This window comes from Crassostrea angulata, chromosome 2, assembly GCF_025612915.1.
Source record: "Crassostrea angulata isolate pt1a10 chromosome 2, ASM2561291v2, whole genome shotgun sequence".
NCBI lineage: Eukaryota > Metazoa > Mollusca > Bivalvia > Ostreida > Ostreidae > Magallana > Magallana angulata.
Genome location: NC_069112.1, coordinates 72719926 through 72743353, shown reverse-complemented (window position 1 = coordinate 72743353; position 23428 = coordinate 72719926). Strand labels below are relative to the sequence as shown.

The 23428-nt window shown below is 32.9% G+C and overlaps 1 protein-coding gene across 1 annotated transcript; it reads left to right on the top strand.

Annotated features, from left to right (window-relative positions):
• The first annotated feature begins 66 nt into the window (after window positions 1–66).
• Window positions 67–19855, top strand: LOC128172350 (F-box/LRR-repeat protein 17-like). Its single transcript, XM_052838150.1, has 6 exons — window positions 67–163; window positions 6549–6657; window positions 7371–7505; window positions 13344–13451; window positions 14257–14464; window positions 18357–19855. The coding sequence occupies exons 1-6, from the start codon at window positions 99–101 to the stop codon at window positions 18635–18637; spliced, it is 906 nt and encodes a 301-aa protein (XP_052694110.1). The 5' UTR covers window positions 67–98; the 3' UTR covers window positions 18638–19855.
• Window positions 19856–23428: the final 3573 nt, after the last annotated feature.

Here is a 23428-nt window from a genome sequence, read left to right as displayed (position 1 = left end):
TCATTGATAAATATTTTTATTTATTATTTGTAAGACTCCAAAATCTGAAGGTCACTTCAACGATAGATTGTCACACCAAAGTACGATGGTCATGCCAAATGCCAATTATCAAGCTAAAGTCCGATGGAGACGGACTAACAACATATATGCCGTCATATTACATGTAAGTAGTCTTTTACTAGTAATTTAAAATTAACAACTGCAGGCTGTCCAGACAATTAACGTTTTTGACAAAGCGATGAAAGAGAAAGGGATTAACAGTCACAGTCCAAATTAAGCTGTATGTCCGTTTTAGCGATGTATCATAATTGTACAAATAATGGCGGAACATCTATACTCATAAATTGAGACTTTTTGCAAATAGACTACGAAATGCCTGCACCACTGTATCTGATTATATCTTTAATATTTCGACACTTGTGGGATGATGTCCGTTAGCTGTAACTGAATTATTCCTGATAAGTAGTTATTGTGAAACTAATCAAACAACTTTTTTTCATTTTTTGATAAACAATTTAAGCCCGAAATAGCAAAAATAAGAGTAATTAAGGTGGTAAACACACGCTTTGGCGGATCCCAGTCAATGGGAGTTTGCATCAAAATGATTATATGTTTGCAATGAAATAATGTAGATTGATTAAGTTTAGAGTGAATATATTTACTCGGAACTTACTTATAGTGCCTATAAAAGTTAAGATTTGACAAACGTTAACTAACAATAATAAGTCAATTCGTTTCTTGAATGCACGATTTTAGTTTTGATGGTTAAAACGCTTGCGAAGCGCGACCTCTGGTGCGGGAATGAGATAGAACTTTCAGGAACGGAGAAACCAAGAACGCGGATTGACTACTTAGCGTTCCTCTAAATGTCAAGCCATATAAATGCAGTTGTTTCTTTATGTTATTTTCAAAGAATAGGTTAAGAAAGCAATTAAAAAAAAATTGGACACAGTAAATACAATGAATGAACAAAATGTGGTTCAACAAATTAAGCATTGTATCATCTTAATGTGTAAAGTGTTTAATATCATCCACTACATTATGTTGCATTATATTTGTAACGTAAAGGTGTTTACCTTTACCTTGGAAAGCTGCAAAAAAAAAAAAATCGTTTCCAAATAGAACCATTCTAACAAGGCTTTTGTCTTTCAGTAGGAAGAACCTATCTATTTCTTGCGTCAAAACAAGTTTTCTTTTTTCTTTTTTTTAATGATTTTATTTGAAATTACATACAAATTGCTTGAGGTAATACCTCCGCAGAGGCCCTCTTTGTATACCTTACCTGGGATGCCAGGGGCCCCCTGGATCGGTTACTATGTAACAAAAATATGAACATACCTTATACATTTATATTTTTACAAAGTAAAGTTAATAAAGTGAAGTAATATAATTATAATCAAAGTAGATCATACACATATCTAACTTAACAGTGCGAATTTGTCATTTTTTCTTATGTAAAGATTTATTGAAAAAAATATATATGAAAACAATTCTAAGTCAAAATTTAAATACAACTTACGAATATACATGTAATAGGAATTGACAATTGTGAATATAGAAAATATAAAATGCGGTACTATGCGGTAGGACTTGCTTCTACAGTCACAGTTCTTTTTGTCCTATACCGCATGAAAGTACGAGAGCCAGGCCGCCCTCTAGTTCATTATATTCTATTACTAATAATACAATATTAATTTGTTTTAATTATTATTGTTATTACTATTTCATATTTTACAATTTACAGCCTTTCAAACAGAGTTCTAAGTATACAGTAATCAAAATTGACAGTTTGTGGTTGCTGATTTACAAGGAAAAAGCTTGCAAGCGATGACCTTAAAAAACAAAATTAGGCCTTCATTTGTGACATTGTCTTCTATCAATTTACATTTCATTTTGTATTTAAGAATTTTACATGCAATGAATGATATTACATTGTTTAAAACTACATTGTTTTGGTTTCCATTATAAATAAAACCCAAAACAAGATGTTTCCAAGAAATAATAATTTTAAGTATAGCAGAAACCTTTTTCCAGATGTTTTTTACAAGTATACAGTCGAAAACCACATGTTTTGTATTTTCAATTTCTCGACAATACGTATCAATATTTTTATTCCATTTGCTAATGTATAGATTATTTGGCAACAGATTGTGCAATAATTTAAAATTAAATTCAGCAATGCTTTTATCATTAATTTTTACAATTTTTTCATCATATATTTTTCGCCAACACAATGAGTTTATGTCGCTAAATTCATTTTTCCATTTACTCTCCATGATAGTTTTATTTTGATTTGTCATCAAGTAGTATTTTGTAGAAGAAGCCAGATTTTGAATTACCGATATCTTTTATTTCTTCTTGTAATTTAAAATGAAATTCATTTTTGATATTTATATATCTCCTCCTGCTTGTATCATTATGTATTTTAGAGTGAAGAACGTTTTTTAGTGTTAGATATTCACAAAGATAATTTCTTTTCGATTTTAATATAGTAGCTATTTCATTGAGCGATTTAAAACCATTATCATTCACAAGGTCTTTCACATAATGAAAGCCGCTTTCGAACCAGTTCTGAAAATATAAGACTTTTCCCTTGTCTTTAAAGTTTACATTAAACCAAATATTCCGCCGTAATATTTCGTCCAAAGTATCAATGCTTTTTGGATTTTTGCATTCATTAAATGCAGTAAATACCTTTTTGTAGAATTGTGGAAGTCCTTTCAGACTATTAAAATCAGAAGTGTTTGTTACATTTGATTCTAGAATATATTCGATTTTCATCTTATGATTTGCTAAACATGCATTTAAAAATTTACTTAAATTACTCTTATTTTGTGTAAGTTTTGAAATCCAAGCTGCTTTAGTAGCTTTAATTTTGATTTCTGGGTCAATTATTCCTATACCCCCCTCTTTTATCTCGCGAATTAATGTGTGCCTTTTGATGCGTTCACGATTGACCCATAAAAATGAAAAAAATAGTTTATTTATTTTTTTAATGTAATCATTTCCCGGATTTTCTAAAACCGTTGCAGTGAAAATGATTTTTGATAGAATAATCGAGTTTACAATTTGACATTTACCGAAGATAGTAAGCTTTCGACACCTCCACGAATTCAGTATCTTTTCCAATTCCTTTAATTTACATATCCAATTTTTTTCGTTACATATATTTTTGTTCAGTCCAATATATATACCTAAGCATTTTAAAGTATCTTTATTTATTCTTACTTGATATACGTGTGTTTGGCGATCTATTCTTTCTTTAAGAGGTCCTAAAATGATGCATCCCGTTTTAGTCATATTTAAATTTGTGCCCGACATTTTGCTAAAAAAATTTAAAATGTTTAGCGCATTTTCCAATGATAATTGATCTTCCAATGTAAATGTACTATCATCAGCATATTGTATACATTTGATTTCTTTTTCTAACGAATTAATTTTGAACCCTTTTATATCTCCACAGTTCTGTATTTTTAGATTCAATATTTCCATTACGAATAAAAATAATAAGGCTGATACTGGACAACCCTGTCTTATTCCACGTTCCATTCTACATTTCCGTGACAGCCATCCATTATTTTTTACATAAAAACATGGGTTTTTGTAAAGTATTTGTATCCATTTTATAAAGTTCGGCCAGAAATTGAATTTTTGTAGTGTTTTAAATAGGAAGTTCCATTCAACCGAATCGAAGGCTTTTTGAAAATCAGCGAAAAGTAATATGCCAACTTTGTTATTATTTTTACAGTACTCTAGAATATCTAATATAAGTCTAGAATTATTACCTATAAATCGACCTTTGATATACCCTGTTTGGTTTTCATTTATAATATTATCCATTACTTTTTTGTAGTTTTTTAGCAAAGACACAAGCTATGATCTTGTAATCTATATTAGTTAAACTGATAGGTCTGTAGTTTTCTATTTTTTCTAGAGAACCTTTTTTATATATAAGTGATAAAATTGAGCATTTTTGTTTTGTGGAAAGTTCACCTTTTTCGAAAGAATGTATCAGAGCATTGTAAAAATATGTTTTTAAGTGTTTCTAAAACATTTTACAAAATTCTACTGGTATACCGTCATTGCCTGGAGATTTATTTTGTTTCATATTGTAAACTGCCTCGGCACATTCTTTTAAAGTGTGAAAAATTTCAATTATTTCTTTTTCTTTATCTGATATTTTGTTTTCAAGATTTATTTCACTTAAGTAGTTTTCAATATGCGCATCTGGGACGCGTCTGCTCGAATAGAGATCATCATAAAATATGTAAAGTTGTTTTAAGATTTCATCCGTTTTAGTGTACATATGTCCATTATTATCTATCTTATTGATTACATTATGAGATTGGTGTTTATTTTCAAGCCTAAGAAAGTAGGACGTATTTCTTTCCCCTTCATCGATCCACTTTGCTCTCGATCTGATCTGTGCGCCTTTCGCTTTATATTTGTATAATTCGTCTAACTCGTTTTCTAATTCTCTCTTCTTTTTGACATTAATTTGTGCATAATCAGAACTTTCAATTTTTTCAATTTCCTTTTCAATCAATTGAATTTTATTTCTTATTTATTACCTTTTTGTTTACAAAAAATTATACTTAAATTTCTTATCTGTATCTTAATTAAATCCCATTTGATATGCGGATTGATCTCATTTTCTATTTCATCTGGTAGGTTGTTTAAAAAATCATTCATTGTTTTAACATAATTTGCATCGTGTAAAACAGATACATTTAATTTCCAAAAGCCTTTTCCTCTTGTGTTACCCGATATTCTAAACTTAAAAACTATTGACAGGTGATCACTCAGTATACAATCATTCACATTGGGAGCTTTGCGTAAAAATATGTTAAGAAAGCAATTTAAAAAAATTGGACACAGTAAATACAATGAATGAACAAAATTGGCCTATGTGGTTCAACAAATTAAGCATTGTATCATCTTAATGTGTAAAGTGTTTAATATCATTTATTACATTATGTTACATTATATTTGTAACGTAAAGGTGTTTACCTTTACCTTGGAAAGCTGTTTCCAAATAGAACCATTTTAACAAGGCCTTTGTCTTTCAGTAGGAAGAACCTATCTATTTCTTGCGTCAAAACAAGTTAAAAATGACGCGGTTTCGGGCGAAATATGCACCGATTGCGTAGTCTTAGCTCAAAAGTCAGACAAATTTTGTTGATGTCAGAGAGCCGTGGTTGAGTGGCTGACAATGAAATAGACGGGCCTACGTCACATTGCTACCCAAAGTCTGCAATCATTCACATTGGGTGCTTTGCGTAAAAATATGTTTAGAAAGCAATTTAAAAAAATTGGACACAGTAAATACAATGAATGAACAAAATTGGCCTATGTGGTTCAACAAATTAAGCATTGTATCATCTTAATGTGTAAAGTGTTTAATATCATTTATTACATTATGTTACATTATATTTGTAACGTAAAGGTGTTTACCTTTACCTTGGAAAGCTGTTTCCAAATAGAACCATTTTAACAAGGCCTTTGTCTTTCAGTAGGAAGAACCTATCTATTTCTTGCGTCAAAACAAGTTAAAAATGACGCGGTTTCAGGCGAAATATGCACCGATTGCGTAGTCAGACAAATTTTGTTGATGTCAGAGAGCCGTGGTTGAGTGGCTGACAATGAAATAGACGGGCCTACGTCACATTGCTACCCAAAGTCCAAACTCTTTTTAAAATGGTTCTATCTGTTGCTGCCTGTTGCCCTTTTATAGTGTGTTTCAAGTAAGTGGATGACAATCAAATATAAGATGCATGCGGGAAACTTGGTATACGGGCTGTTGATTAAAAAAAGTTATCACCATTTCTTAATTAAGTTTTCTCCTCTTTTTTTTTTTATTTAAATTACATAAGTGTAACTTCTGTATGTATTTCATTTTATCGGCCTTCTAGTTTATCGTGACGCACATGGACATGCCATATTGATAATGGAAACGGTGATTGTGTTTCTATAAGAAAAATTAGAAACCATGATATACTGCATGGTTTCATTAATTTTCGTGGGTATCAATTTTCATGGATTTTCTGAAAATCACAGTTTAAAGGATACGTAAATTCGTGACCAATGATCCTATCATTACAAAATGTTAGTTGAAATTCAACTACAATAAACATTGTTTTAATTTCGTGGATCAACTTAACAACGAAATCCACGAAAATTGGTATTCAACGAATATTGATTGATGAAACCACAGTACATGAATACCATCTGACTTTATCATGCCACGCCCTTGTACTTTGGCGACGGCATTGGAACCATCAATCTTTGGATTGCTAAACCATCAGGCTTAGTTTAGACCAATAACGATCTTTGGCGTGGCAGTTTGACTTTAGAGTCCCATTTGCGCTTTGTATTTTTTTGTATACGACATTCATTCATTTTCTGTCCTTTGACTTCCTTTTATGGGTCAGATTTTATATCGCATGTATGTGTTAATGTCTTGTCAAATATTTACAACTATATATCTAAAATCCTCGAAATAAATTATCTGTCTCTCCTCCTTCCCCCTCTCTTTCTCTCCCTTCCAGTAAGTCCATGTTGTATGATGGAATCCTAGAGGTGGTGGGGAAGAATTGTCACAGACTTCAGACCCTCGTCATGGACAGTTCCTTACTCACTGACCGGGGGCTCCTACAGGTACAGTCTAATTCAAAATCACCGACAGGGGCTCCTACAGGTACAGACTTGTACAAAATCATTGACATGGGGCTCGTACAGGTTCAGTATTTTACAAAACCACGGACCATGGACTCTTGGAGGTACTGTCCTATATAAACAAGTTGCCTTCAGGATCATCCACTCTATAGTAATACAATTATATATGAATCGTAATCAGTAGTTTATTATGACGTGTATCTATTATCCCTTTCACATTCCTAAGATTTAAATCATTCTGAAGGGGGGGGGGTGCTTTTTAGAATCACATTATGCATAAAAAAGGAAGCTTACGTTATTTTACACTTATTATAATGGAAATACGTTGGAATGATGCAAAGCTTTATATCTATTCTTGACCTTTATGCAAATTAAACTTAAAATATGTCACCTATATACGATGCTATAATGAAGTGAACAACTGGCTTACTAGTTAACTTTGAATTAAATAGCGAAACAAAATGTCCAAAGGGGAGCTATATCGATAATTACCGTTTTATCCCTATAAAGCACCCGAAACGTATCTAACATGAAAAAGAGTAAAATGTAAAAAGATGTCAATGAGTTCTATATGATAAAGAGGTAGAATATCAATGTCTAAGAGTAAACATGTATATATTATTCAGTATCCATGTAAAAGTTAAGAAAACATGATATATTATGTGAATAAACATAAGTATATAATTATTTTTTAGATCGCACAGGGCTGTCCTGATCTGAGGAAGATAAACTTATCACTTTGTGGGGCCTTCGTCACAGATAACGGTGTCCTGGCCATCACCGATAATTGTCCGAGGCTGAAAGAGGTCATGCTGGGTTATCTTTCTAAGGTTTGAACATCTCAGTCACTAATTTATGTTACCCATAGTAGGAACATTCATCTTATCTTAAATATAACAACATGTACGTCTTTGATCTTTAGTAAAAACACATTGCTTATTGGAAGTACAAAAACCTTATATAAATGGTAATTGAGGCAGTGCATTGAACATCTTTCATCAGTGGTAATTGAGGAAGTTCAAACAGCTTTCATCAGTGGTATTTGTGGAAGTTCAAACAGCTTTCATCAGTGGTAAATAAGGAAGTACATTGAACAGTTTTAATCAGTGGTAATTGAGGAAGTTCAAACAGCTTTCATCAGTGGTAAATAAGGAAGTACATTGATCAGCTTTCATCAGTGGTAATTGAGGAAGTTCAAGCAGCTTTCATCAGTGGTAAATAAGGAAGTACATTGAACAGCTTTCATCAGTGGTAATTGAGGAAGTTCAAGCAGCTTTCATCAGTGGTAAATAAGGAAGTACATTGAACAGCTTTCATCAGTGGTATTTGTGGAAGAGCTAGTGCTGAAACGAATGTTCGAATATTCACGAATGAATAGTAAATTTCTAATATTCGAATGTATATTTAGCATTCGAATATTCGATCAAATGTTAAACACCCATATCAAGCACTGTAAACTATGCAGTATCGTGTTATTTCATTTTACTCGGAACGAAAGTAAATATAAAGCCATATATGACTGCCATGCTTGGTAGAGTCTATTACTTAACCCAGTAATAGACTCCTCCGCCATGCGTGTTTACCTTGAAAGTAAAAGCAGGGTTTACATCGAACGAAGACAAACATTCTGGATTTTTCAATTCATGTCAGACGCTGAAGAAAAAAAATTGCTTAACTGTTTGAACGAGTGTGAGCTACGGAGAGTTAATATAGAAAGGTACATCCAAAGCTTTTTTTAAAAGATACTTCGATATAATTTGGTTTTTTTTTTTTAAATAAACAGAACATTTCCGGAGTTATGAGCGTTATAAGTTTTCTGTTTAATACTATATCAAACATGGCGGAAATATTTGGACTGACTTACGAAATTACGTATCAGTCTCATCAGAGACATAAATAACATTATTTATGTCTCTGGTCTCATCCAGGAGTCAGGACTGCAGTATATTATTAAAGAAGTAATAAATCTTTTGATTGTAGTTGATGAAATTTTTTTAAAAATCGTTATATTATTATTTGCTTAAAAATTAAACTAGACTTTGACCCGTGCGTGCACGGGTTGACATTGCATATCGAACATTTAGAAATAGGTACATCGATACACCTTATTATTGACATTTACATAACAAAGCTATAAGCCTACAATAATGCTATTAATTTCACTACACTTTCCTTAGTTTGAATAACCTAACTGTGTCTCGGGAAAAGCCCCTCCCTTACTTATACCCGTAAAGTAGCAGAAAATTGCAGAATCGCTCTGGAACGATTTTGGAGAAAGTTAATGAATGATGTTGCCTTGAAAATAACAGTCAAATACATCACAACAAACCTTTTTGAGACTGCAAATACCTTTCAACTAAAAATTTTAATCCATAGAATGGAAGAACTCAACACCTTTTCACCAACGTACACGTAATCGTATATTCTTTGTAAAACTGGGTCTGTAGGACATTATTCATTTTTACGATAAAACATATTCTATCTTCACTCTCCTAACAAATATAATGTAACATTTTTGCATGTAATCAAATATTTTTTGTCATCACGAAGATGAAAGTAAGTGCTTAGTTGAAATGTATATTTGTTATTTTATACTTTCTCTCATAAGAAATCATTAATTTATATGAACAAAATATATAGCAAAAGTCCAATGAAAATTTACCCGTATTTGTATTATCATTTCTGAGTTTATTCAGGCAGATGTGATATTGTGGAAACAAATATAAACTAAAGATCCCGTTAGTGTGAATGTATTGCGCAAGTGCACGATTGTAAAATCCAAAAAATCCAGGTGATTTCCGGGATTTTTTGAGGAATTTTCGTTGATTATTAATTAGCGAAGCTTAACTGAGAAAAAATAAAAACAAATTGGTAATCTTCAAGTACCAAAGATGTTTAAAATATATAAAACAAAAGACAGTATTCTTCCGATTTCTCGGTATTAAAGACTAAAAATTCGAGTCTATTATTTTAATATAGTAGTATAGATGCGTACCCAATATATTCAATAGATGCTCATGCATTAAGTGTCAACTTCGAACTGACATGTTTAAGCAGTCTACACATACACCCACTTAGTATTTACAAACTATCATTTATGCTTAATACATTGTCTATGACGTCTACGAATATTCGAATACGAATCGAATAGCACTCACGAATATTCAAATACTGATTTATTCGTTTCAGCACTAGGAAGAGCATTGGTTAGCTTTCATCAGTGGTAATTGTGAAAGTACATTGAACACATTTCATTAGTGGTATTTGTGGAAGTACATTGAACGGCTTTCATCAGTTGTAATTGTGAAAGTACAAACACCTTTAATCAGTGGTATTTGTGGAGGTACATAGAACAGCATTTGTGAAAGTACATTAAACAGCTTTCATCAGTGGTAATTGTGGAAGTACAAACACCTTTTATCAGTGGTAATTGAGGAGGAACAATCAGCTTTCATCAGTGGTATTTGTAGAAGTACATTGAACAGCTTTCATCAGTGTTATTTGTGCAAGTGCATTGAACAGCTTTCATCAGTGTTATTTGTGCAAGTGCATTGATCAGCTTTCATTAGTGGTATTTGTGGAAGTACATTGAACAGCTTTCATCAGTGTTATTTGTGGAAGTACATTGAACAGCTTTCATCATTGGTATATGTGGAAGTACATTGTACAGCTTTCGTCAGTGGTATTTGAAGCATATTCAACAGCCTTCATCAGTGGTATTTGTGGAAGTACATTGAACAGCTTTCATCAGTGGTATATGTGGAAGTACATTGAACAGCTTTCATCAGTGTTATTTGTGCAAGTGCATTGAACAGCTTTCATCATTGGTATATGTGGAAGTACATTGAACAGCTTTCATCAGTGTTATTTGTGCAAGTGCATTGATCAGCTTTCATTAGTGGTATTTGTGGAAGTACATTGAACAGCTTTCATCAGTGTTATTTGTGGAAGTGCATTGTACAGCTTTCATCAGTGTTATTTGTGGAAGTACATTGTACAGCTTTCATCAGTGTTATTTGTGCAAATGCATTGAACAGCTTTCATCAGTGGTATATGTGGAAGTACATTGAACAGCTTTCATCAGTGTTATTTGTGCAAGTGCAATGAACAGCTTTCATCAGTGGTATTTGTGGCTGTACATTGAACAGCTTTCATCATTGTTATTTGTGCAAGTGCATTGAACAGCTTTCATTAGTGGTATTTGTTGAAGTACATTAAACAGCGTTCATCAGTGTTATTTGTGCAAGTGCATTGAACAGCTTTTATTAGTGGTATTTTTGGAAGTACATTGTACAGCTTTCATCAGTGGTATTTGTGGAAGTACATTGTACAGCTTTCGTCAGTGGTATTTGAGGCCTATTCAACAGCCTTCATCAGTGGTATTTGTGGAAGTATATTGAGCAGCTTTCATCAGTGGTATTTGAGGAAGTATATTAAACACCTTTCATCACAGTGGTTATTGATGAAGAAAAAAAAACACTTTTCATCAGTTATTGAGAAGGGACAATCACCATTCAACAGTGGTAATTGAGGAAGTACAAACATTATTCATCAGTGGTAATTGAGGAAGTACATACACCATTTATCAGTGGTTATTGAGGAAGTACAACACCTTTCATTAGTGGTTTTTTAACATTACACTACTATCTATAATTTAAATATATCTGTGATTAGAAGAATGAACATATCAGATTACGCCTCTTATCAATAGTATTAGTACATAAATGGAACTCACTATTGAGGCGTGAACAAATTTTTGTAAGAAGAATGAATACATCTCTTATTTGAACATCTTTCTATCTCAGATAAGAATGTCTCTTGTTTTTGGCATGGACACGATTTTGTGTCTGAGGTTCATGTATGTGTGACCTAATCTGAGGTATTAACATATTTGTTGACAGAGATATGATCACTCCTCAATTGTATAAATTATGAACACAAATACACAATTTATCTGGGAATTGTTTGCATAACAAAAATGAAAGCTAGCACAAATAATTTAAAAGATGATCTTTTTTCTAGAGAGAGGTACATTGACTCAATGCACCTGTCAAATTTTGATATCAACACATTTTTCTAGCTATAAAGATCCGAATTCAGCTTTTATATACTAAGTATGCATTAACTCTGAACACATTAATTTTGTATCCCTACTCCGAAGGGTATACGGTACTTTTTTCCATTTGTGTTTCGTGTGTGTGTCTGTTTGTCCATATCAAATTCACAGAATTAATTTCTGTTGCATTTTTCTCAGCAACCTTTCATTACAGATTCTCGAAATTTTAACGCACTCGTTTTTAAAAAGTCATGTGATGGGATTTATTTTTGTGCCAATAATTTCAAGACGTCAACTTCCTGTTAACAGACAAATTTTTGTATGTAGGCCTCAGTGTCCTCTAAAATAAACACAATTTAAACATAAAATTTATTTTTTCTTAACGCGGCAGGATTTTGGCTCAAATCATTGTAATTTTTAGTTAAACCTTAAAGTTCCATCTGTTAAAGAGGCATAATCACGATTTTGGTCAAAAATTATTTTTCCCATTTTGATTTTTACAATGCTTCAGAAAGGCATTTTTAATAGTCAACCAAAATTTGAGTGTCATTCGTTGAGTAATAAGGGAGTTAAAGTGCTTACAAATCTTTTCTATGTTAACAAAGTGTTTGTTTACATTTTGCATGTTGAAGTTAAAACTCAAGTTTAAGACCTAAAATGAATGTGTTAAACGTTAAGAACTGTTTATTTATGCTTAAAGTGAATCAGAAGATAGCTAGCTGACAAAGCAGCTTTAAAATATTGTAACTAGTATATTGAACCAGTTTAAACAAAAACAGGGTACGATCCATGTTATTGTTTACATGACAAAGAATTGTGAGCCCTGTATCTTGCTTATAACTCTACGACTGACTCAAAGAACTATATATGATATTAATTAGTCAAATTTGGCCTCCATAATTCGCTATTATTAAAATGATTCAGGTACATTAATTTGTTGTGTTAATTTATAAAAGAGTTGATATAAAATATGTTTTTCACCTATTTATTTGATTTATATGCACTCACTGGCAGTATATGACGTCAGAAGTGACGCTATTTTTATAATTAAATCAAAAATCAGTCAAAAATTGTCATTTTTCTTATGTTTTTTTTCGAATGGGATACATAGAGCGACTCTTTGAACAAGAACGAACTTTTTGTCACTTATAAGTATTGGAGAGATACATCTTTAGTGAAAATATTTTGTTTGTTCAAGCAGTCGCTCAATGTTTCCTTTAAAAAAAACTGCTTCAAAACAAGTCGTTTTATGCTAGAAATGAGAAAATGGCGGGAAAAGGTAAACTTTATGATGTCATATTTTTAAATTGTGGGCACTAAAACCAAAATGAAAATTATGAAAAAACTTCAAATGTATATTTGTACAAATAAAACATAGAATTACAGTAAATTGACAATATTCATTTAAGGGGGCCATTTTAGGCTCAAACCATATATAGTCCTTTCATTTGATCACTAGAAATGCATTCCTAAAACATTAAATTATAAAAACAGAAAAATAGAATTTAAACAAATTCGTGACGATGCCTCTTTAAGTTACTTCCTCTTTTTTCTAACAACTATATATAGACTATATATTATGTTTGTAATGTTGTTTTCCTCTGTTGTCAAGGTGACAGACACTTCCTGTGTCAGGTTGTGTGAGATGTGTCCTGACCTTGAGGTTGTGTCCTTGGTGTCATCTGGGGTCGGGCAGAAGGGAGTCCAAGCTCTCACAAAGGTACGGTTAAGAGAAGAGACACAAATGTTTTTGTCATTCAACTTTCATTGTGGACATTTGTGTCAACATTTTGAAAATTAACATTCGAGATACACAGTTGTTCGTTTGCAAAATCAATTGCACATGCACATGCAGAACTATGCATATTGCTAGAACTTTGATTTCTGATAATTTGTGAAATAAATACCAGCTTTTGAACTTAGTAATTTTTTTAGCAAAATATTGCATATAGGGTACTCCATTTCACTGGATACGGGTTGACATGGATTATGGATACAGTTCAAATAAAAGAAAACCCGGTTTGCTGTCTCATTGACAGCTTTTCGCTGAATTGTTATTTAGATGATCAAATGCTAATTTATTTATAATGTTTATATTTCATTAAAAAATTTCAAATATTTCTTTTTTCTAAGCTAACTCGAAGCATAGAGCACACAACAGCAATTCAATGTTTAAGTTCACTCACACGGAAAATTGAAAAGAAGCTTAAGGTTAATTTTGCAAGTGATTAATTTCTCACTTTGGTTAAAAGAGCTACATGGTTATAGACATTTTTATCTCCTTGTGAAGAAGAGCTTTATATAAAGATATAGCAAAGTATTCAAAGTTTAAAGCTAAAATACATGGGAGTTTTCTTTAACAAATTAAAGGTTATATCTTAAAAATTCAAATTTAAAAACTAAAAGCTAATTTGTTGACCAAACTTACCACAAGCTTAACTATATCCTGCTCAACAATTTTTATACAAGTAATGCCATGCAGTAGATAAGAAATCAGTATTTTACATATATATTTTGGTTTACAGCTCCGAAAGCTTAAGGTCCTTGACATCTCCAGCCTTCTTGGCATCTCGCCAGCAGATGTCGCCTCCCTGACCCACTATTGCCCGGACCTTGAGGAGATGAACGTATCCAGGAACCCACAGATAGATGACGCGTGTCTGCTGCAGGTTGTTAAGTATGGACACAAGCTCCACCTATTGAAGTGTGCGACCTGTCACGTCACTGACCATTGTAAGTGGATCAAAAATAGCCCCCCCCCCCCTTCCTTCCTACCTAAAGACCATTCTTTCCCACATCCATCCCCACAAAAGAAATTTATTGATAGACAACATATATATTTCCCTGAAAGGCTTGTAAATGAAATTTAAAGCAATAGGAGCTGAATTATTCATGTTTATATTTCCAACCCTACTCCCCCTTCCCTTCTTAAAAAAAGAAAAGTTTTAGATTTTTTACTTCATAAGAGGTTTTTTAGAGCAAATTATGAGCTACAATTCTCATGTTGATTACCTTTGGTTTCAAAATAGAACTTGACAAACATGAATACCGGAGGGAAGGGGGTAGGGTAGTGCCGCAATTGGGGGTCGAATTTTTATGTAGGAATATAGAGAAAATCCTCAAAAATCTTCTTGAAAACATTTACAAATGCAGTCAGAACAGCTGTAATGTGTGTGGAAGCATTCTCAGGTAGTGTAGATTCAATGTAGATGTAGTGTAGTTTGTTCAAATCATGATTCCCAGGGGTAGGGTAGGGCCAGAATTGAGAGAATAGAATTTTACATAAGAAATCAAATATTCTCAATAACTCATGTGTAATAATCTACGGCATAACTTAAATGCAAGCTTCTAGACATGTTCGTTGATTCTGAATTGAATAGACTGTAGCACTGGGTCAATCATTGGGCCCCGCAAGGGTACATAGTATGATGTAGGTTTATATATATATATATATATATATATATATATATATATATATATATATATATATATATATATATATATGACCAGTTGCTTAAGATCTTCTTGAGGACTGTGATGCTTAAAGGGACCTGGACACGATTTCAAATGAATTTTTTTTTCATTTCTTTGTATAAAATTGTTTACTTTTGTATTTTGAATGAATCACCATGCGAGAAAGGGAGGAAAGAAGTCATTGTTATGTAAACAAAGCTCAAGTCTACTTATTTACAGAAATTGCCATTTCTTTATAAAATAACTTGTGGAAACAAGATAGACTGATTCAATGGGTTCATAAATAAATTCATCACAACAAACAGCAACATTAGATTGAAACTTATACCAATACAAATATGTAAACATTAACAGGACTCGAGCTTTGTATACAAAACGAAGAATTCTAACCTTTGTAACTTGCTTGTACCTCGATATTTGACTTACAAATTTTGTCAAATCATTGAAAACATCTACATTAACAATTCTAGACATAAAAAATGACAAACAATTTTTGGAAATTTTGAGTTTTAAATCGTGTCCAAGTCCTTTTTGATACATGATGTATATGACATGGCAATTAAATCATCCTGTTATAAAAGACTACCTAGAATATAAGAGAGAGAGAGAGAGAGAGAGAGAGAGAGAGAGAGAGAGAGAAATTTGAAAATCTCTTTATACAGGATTTATTCTTCTACATTTTCCCGATACTGTGGTTTCATTAATATTCAAGGGCATCAATTTTCATGGATAAAATGATAATCCCAGTTTCAAGGATACGCAAATTCGTGGCCAATGACCCTATCAATACAAAATGTTAATAAAAATTGCCCTTCAATGAGCATTTAATTTCGTGGATTAACTAAACAACGGAATCCACGAAGATTGGTATTCAACGAATATTGATGAAACCACAGTATTTTGCATATGACTACATAAGCTAATTTTATAATGGTTGCTGCTCAGGTGAGCAATGTGGCCCATGGGCCTCTTGTTTTATTTTTTAATCAAAAAACATTGAAAACATAAACATGCCTGAGTAAAAAGTCAAATGCATTGTTTGTTTTAATATTTAGTTATAAATGCTCGAATATGGTGATGGTGAGTCCCGGTGACCCCATGGTCTTTCACATATACTAGACTTAAGTGTCTTTTCACAAATGTTTATTTGAAAATAAAATTTGGTGCTTTGACACCACATTTAATTTTTTGATAAATATTTGTTGAAATACATAACCAAGGAATGATCGATGTTTTTCTTCTGCTTCTACTTAAATGTTTGGGTATTTTTTAGTTATTTTAAATGAAGTTTGAGAGAGAGAGAGAGAGAGAGAGAGAGAGAGAGAGAGAGAGAGAGAGAGAGAGAATTGATCATAATTCCACGGACATTATCACTCCCTTCCTATTAAAGTTGTTTTCATCGGTATTTTTCAGTTAATTTAAACTAGACTTTGACCCGTGCGTGCACGGGTTGACATTGCATATGATATCGGACATTTACAAAATAGATACATCGAAAGAACATATATTGTTGATATTTGCATAACCAAACTTCAAGCCTACAATAATTCTATTAATTTCACTACACTCTGCTGAGTTGAAATGATTTAACTGTGTCTCTGGAAAGGCCCTCACCACATAGTTAAAATGCCCCCATATACCCGTAATGTAGCAGTAAATTGCAGAATCGCTCCAAAACGATTTTGTAGAAAATTAATAAAGTTTCATTGAAAATAACAGTCAAAATGTTCACAACAAACCATTTTGAAGCTGTAAATACCTTTCTTCGAAAAGTTTAATTATATAATTGCAGAATTCAACATATTTTAACAACGTTTTTTACACACTATGTTGACATTCGAAACTCTCGGGATTTTTTTTTATAGTAAATGCACTGTGTTAGAGTTTTCTCCCGTATTTTCTTTGATGAACGGAAAAAATTTCCAATGAAAATTAACACGCATTTATTTTATCGTTTCCAAGTTTATCCATGCAATTGTGATATTGTGGAAACATAAAATAAAGAGCCTTCCGTGATTTAGCGTGAATGTAATCCACATGCGCAAGATTGTAAAATCCAAAATATTCAGATGATTTTCGGAATGTTTTGAGGAATTTTCGTTGATTATTAATCAATGAAGCTTGATTGAGAACAAATAAAAACAAATTGTTAATCTTCAAGTACCAATGATGTTTAAAATATATAAAACAAAAGACAGTACTCTTCCGATTTATCGGTATTAAAGCTAAAAAATTCGAGTATATTATTCTAATATACTAGTAGAGAGAGAGAGAGAGAGAGAGAGAGAGAGAGAGAGAGAGAGAGAGAGAGAGAGAGAGAGACAGAGGGAGAATGAGAGAGAGAGAGAGAGAATTGATCATTATTCCACAGACTTTATTACTCTTTTTCTATCAAAGTTGATTACATATTTGCCTCCTACCCTCTTTTCCAATAACCTTTGACAAAATCACATAAATAGTCTTCTTTGATTTTATTCTACTGTACACTATTTTTTAAAATAAGTTTTCCACTTATCGTCTTTGTTGCTTTTAAATAAGAGTTCAAGGTGTTATAGTATTTTTTAAAATAAGTTTTCCACTTATCGTCTTTGTTGCTTTTAAATAAGAGTTAAAGGTGTTATAGTCTGTATTAGGTATATTACAGGCTCAGCACTGTCATGCTCCTACAAGCACTAGCTAGTAGGTCAACCCTTAAATCAAGTTCAGTCTGTATAGAGCGTTGGTTTTTAAACTGAAGTGTCCCCTGTTCGAGCCTAGCTGTGGACATTCTGCTCTTCTATTACAAAACATTATAAATTCAAACATCCTAATGCTTGCAGATGAAAAAAAAAGGAATTTGTACATAATGTTTTATATTTTGTTGATAAAAAATATATCTGAATACATGTATAGTTTTCCTACATGCCAAGACTAATTACATAAATTACCGTACGCGCGCGTGCTCTATCTCACTCCTAAACGTAAAATGTTTTCGCTTTTTGGAGAAAGCTATAATAGCGGAGAACGTGCTCCAAATTTTCTAAAACCTCAGATTTTAAAGTTGTACTCATCAGCAGAGCAGTACGGAGAGAACTAGTTTTACATTATTACGAATATAATAAAGAAGTTTTGTAACCTCAGGGCCTGAAAACAACAATTTGTTTTATTACAGTTATGAGTGAAGTCGGAAAGCTCACAAACACCCTGAAGAACTTGGACATTGGGTGGTGCCAAGTGACCGACGACGGAATCCGCACGCTGTCCGCCACCTGTCAGTCCCTGCGGTACCTCGGTCTGATTCAATGTAGTGCTGTCACCGCAGCGACAATGGAGGAACTCATGGCGAAATATCCACAGATCAAGTACCGTTTTCCGGACATTGAACGACCTGTTTTTTATAATGAGCCTACAACTGCATTTCCTTATGCATTTTGCAAGTACAATGTGAAGTAATGCATTGCATTTGCCATTACTTCATAAATTTGGGTATTTAATTACCATTACTTGATTTTCTTGAAGTAATGCATTACATCACCATTACATGAGTAAAGTAATGCATAAATATACCATTACCATTACTTTGTTTTAAAAAAGTAAAGCTAATAAAGAGTTTTTGCAAATGTTTCAAATATAAAACACTCTTTAACATATTCACAGGTTTATGGTTCAGTATCAGGTTCAAATTCAATGACTATACAAGTTTCATTCTTTATTTGCTCAATATATATAATCATCTTGTGGCAATTAGGAACAACATTTTACATAGGTAAAAAATATCTATAGACATTTGGCATGACACAATGTCTGATATAAAATAGAGACACAGAATTATATGCATAACAGAAAACAATTTATGGAAAAATGTTGCAGTTTCCAAAAGCTAAATAGAGATATTCCCCCAGATCACAATTTTTTTTTTAATTTTGGACACTTATCTATATTAATTAATTTATAAACAGGGGTTTTTCCCCAGTTATATTTCTTATATATTTTAATCGGATTTCTCTATACTGAGGACACCTGAAGACAAAATATTGCTGTTGCACTTCATGATCAAAGTTTCGAAGGGTTCATCTTTTAACTGCATCCATTAGTTTGAAAATATTCCCAGCTATACTAAATAAATATATTACAGGAGCAGTGAAAGCTGGGACTGAAAGATATTTTGGCAATCTTTATCTTAGGATATTAAGTGCAATGATAGAAAAAATACATGAATCTTGTATTTTCTATCAGCTCAAACTAATATAATATACTTAATATACAACAGAGAGAGAGAGAGAGAGAGAGAGAGAGAGAGAGAGAGTAAAATTATTTTCAAATGGGTTATAATTTTGGAAGTGATTTTGGTTTTCATCATGGATGGACATGCAGTGCATTCGTTTTGCTTCTGTCCTCTATTCTGTTGGGATATAGCCAAGGAAGGGGATTGGGGAATTTAGCACTTCTTATAACAATAGATTGTTTTGATACTTAGATGATCTTGGGGGCATAGTGTGTTATTGACACATTCTTTATTGAAGTGCAAACTAATTGGAGTAAATTGTTCAAATGATTTTAAAACTCTTGATAACAACACTTTTAAAAATGTTATGAAATAGTGTTATTATATCTAGTTATTTTAACAATTTAAAAATGAATTTTAAAAATCTTTTTAAATAATACAACAAAAAACATTTGTATCTCAATAATTATTTCCTTCTTCTTTAAAATAAATTTGATCGAATTCAATTTCAGCTATTCATTTATTCATTACATTTTTTAAAGTGAACCTGCATAATAAGCATAGTAATGCAAAGTAATGCCATATAATGCCAACATTACACTAGATTTTGGAAAGTAATGAATTACATTACCTTTAATGTAATGCTAATTTTGTGGCATTACTCATTACTAGCATTACTCTGAAAACATTTAATGCATTGCAATGCATTACCATTACATTTACCATTACCCCAAGCCTGGTATAAGCTGCAATAATGTAGCCCTCTCCTGATTTTTTTTTGATTTCCAACGAGCCTGTGAACAACATAAAATCCATGGGTCCTGGAACACATCTTGCAATGAATTGTACTAACATCTCAGAAGCTGGTGTCAACAAGCTAATTCAAAGTCTACAAATCCACAAAGCCACTGGAGCTGATGGTATTCCAGCTAGACTGCTGAGGTTTCTTGGGGCGGACCTTGCTCCGGTCCTCACAGTTTTCTTTCAGGCATCCATAAACCATGTAGTCATCCCAAGGGAGCGGAAGAGGGCAAATGTGGTACCTATATTCAAAAAAGGAAGCCAACAACACCGGAGCCTTTTTCCAGAGAAACATCTCCTGTGTACTAAGAAGACCAAGGAACTGTGCTACAAAACCCTGGTTCGGTCTCAAATGGAATTTGCTAGCGTAATATGGGACCCACATACGGCTACTAACATAAACAACCTAGAGACGGTACAACGGAGAGCGGCCAGAATTGTGACTGGGATTTCCATCACACCATGCTACATCAACTACAATGGACCTTCAAGAAAGAGGATCTGCGGACCGAGTCATCATGATGTTCCGCATTGTGAAAGGTCTGGTGGCCATTCCAACTCCTAACTTATACCAGTGAGGGGCCACAACAAAAGAGTCATGATCCCATATGCCAGATCTGATACGTACAAACAGTCCTTCTTCCCAGCGACCATCAGACTGTGGAACAGTTTACCAACATGTGTAATTTTAAAAGTACAGTTCCTTCAGAGACGAACGTCTGCACATTGTGGTCCTAAAGAAATAATCATTATTAATTTTCCTTTTTCATTAAATCTACGTCAATCAACTGCCTAAACCTACGTAATTTTTAATTATGACGTCACGTCGCGTAAGAACACACTGTTTATATCAAAAATTTACCCCATGAGCGATAGCCACCGCATATTGAGATAAACATGTGATAAATGACAGTAACATTTGCATTTCTTATCTGAACTCAAACGTTGTGAATGGAAAAGATTAATAAAAAAAAGAATAGTTCATATATCGGTTATTTCTTGCGTATGTCAACAACGCAGGTTGAAATTTGTCCGCCATGTTTACTGACCTTGATCGATTTTATTTGGGGACAACCAGTGAGAACTAAGGAGCGGATCTTGAACTGATATTAAGAATTCCCCTTATTTTAAACATAATTAACGCGGGTTATATAATGGATTTTCCATTATATACCATTTCCTTGAATGGTGTTTCAGTGATAGAATGAGGTAAGGTCGCTTCTTTGCTCTGACATTATCTGACGTTATCAAGTCCATCAAAATGTCAAGCGTAAATCCTATGAAATCAGGCGAGAACTGTCACGGCTGCTGAGAAAGACGACTGTTAAACATGCTGATGTGTTTTATTTGGTTTTGACTTATATACGGTTATTTTGTTCAACCTGAATTAAAAGATCATTTTATCTAAAAGAAGTCAAAGATGAAAAAAATCTTTTACGACTTAAGTCAGCCGCATGAAAAAATTAATTGTTCACCATTACGGAGATCTTTTGCCATTGTAGCCCTCTCCAGATATAAATCAAAGTACTGAAGAACTGACGGGAGTTGATTTTGTCGATGTTTTATTTATTTTAAAATCAATGATATGTTATTTTGCATGACAAGTACATGTAGTTTCTAATTTGAATTATGCACATTTTTATAATATGAATTTTTGGACTTTTTCGACAAGAATGTCGAGAAACCCCCATATGAATCATAATAAATAATATTTTAAAGATAAAATTAATTCAATCAAACTATGTATCAGTAATAGAAATATTTCTCGAAAATTGTATGGATCCAAGCAATATTGAACTCTAGTCTCGTTCAACCAAACGCTCGGCTGACACCGTAAATCTCCGACAAGGATTTACGGAGACAGCCGAGCGTCGAGTTGAACGAGACTATATTGAACTCTGGCGTAGGAATACATACGACTACAAAAAATATTTAAATTGTTCGTACCATTTAAAATCTGATTATTTTTAAGGTATTTATAAATAAGTTTCCTTGAAAAACAATGCTTAAGCATACACTATATCGAATTTATCAATTATGTTCAAGAACTAAGTCTTGTCAGTAGCAATGATTTGTGCTGAGGTCCAAACACTGTTTCACTTTCGGTTTGTCTGAGTAACTGCATTGGATAATTGATTAAAATCAACTCCCAAAAATCAAAAAGGCCTATATTATTGCAGCTACATTTTCATCTTCCCAGGTCAAAGGTTTAATCTTGATTAACATTTGAGTTAACGATTACGCCATCTAGTGAGAGTACTCAGTTTTAAACTTTTGTGACCTCTTGATCTGACCGTAACGTGCAACGCGGCCGAGCTGTGTGTGTCTTACACCCAAGCGTTGCACCAGGTCCGTTAACCTGTTAACTTAGATTTTTGTTGACCACGAGAATAATACGAACAATTTCCTATTGATTGGATGACCACTAACTGTGGTCGACGGGTATCTCCCGCAAATATAAATCACTGTTGTCCTGCCTTCCAAATAATAATCAAATCACTGCGTCAATCTTGCGCTTCCTCCACCTCTGCCTGTGGTGCGCATCTATGTCTGTGCCGTACTTGTATTGCCTTATGCAGGACTTATAGCCAAGAAAACACAAACTCAGGGAACACAGTAATCTATTCCAAAATGCCTTATTCAGGTCTTATAATTGGCATTAGACAACTGAATTCCTGAACTATTTATTCGTAGCAATCATATGTGATGCATACAATGCAGTCTCTCTACGATTTGGCAGTTCTGCCATATTAATAAAAATTATTAACATTCACCGTGGTGTTTAAGAAAACGTTGGTCTTACGTTTTGGCAAAACTAAAAATAAAATCAATTTCGTCACATGGCCAATTGTAAAATGCTTTTAAAACAGCAGCAGTATGGCTGCTCCAATGAACAATATCATATTCAATATGGATTCACTTGGACTAAAAACGGATAACAGAAAGTCAAATACTTACTATTATAGTCCGTCTCAAAATTTGACGGTTGATCAATTCACAAAACCGGTATATTTGTATTCACTTTAAATACTGCTGCAAAACAATGCGTATTTTGGAATTTATTGACAATTGTTGATTTCGAAGTTGGTAATTTAAAATGGGTAGGCAAACCCGGATCGACATTTTACGGCTTTGTGGACTTATTTAAGGTAAGGTTTGCGGCTTGCATTTTTTAGAGGTTGTACCAAAGTTACATACCATTTTGTTCACTATACTAA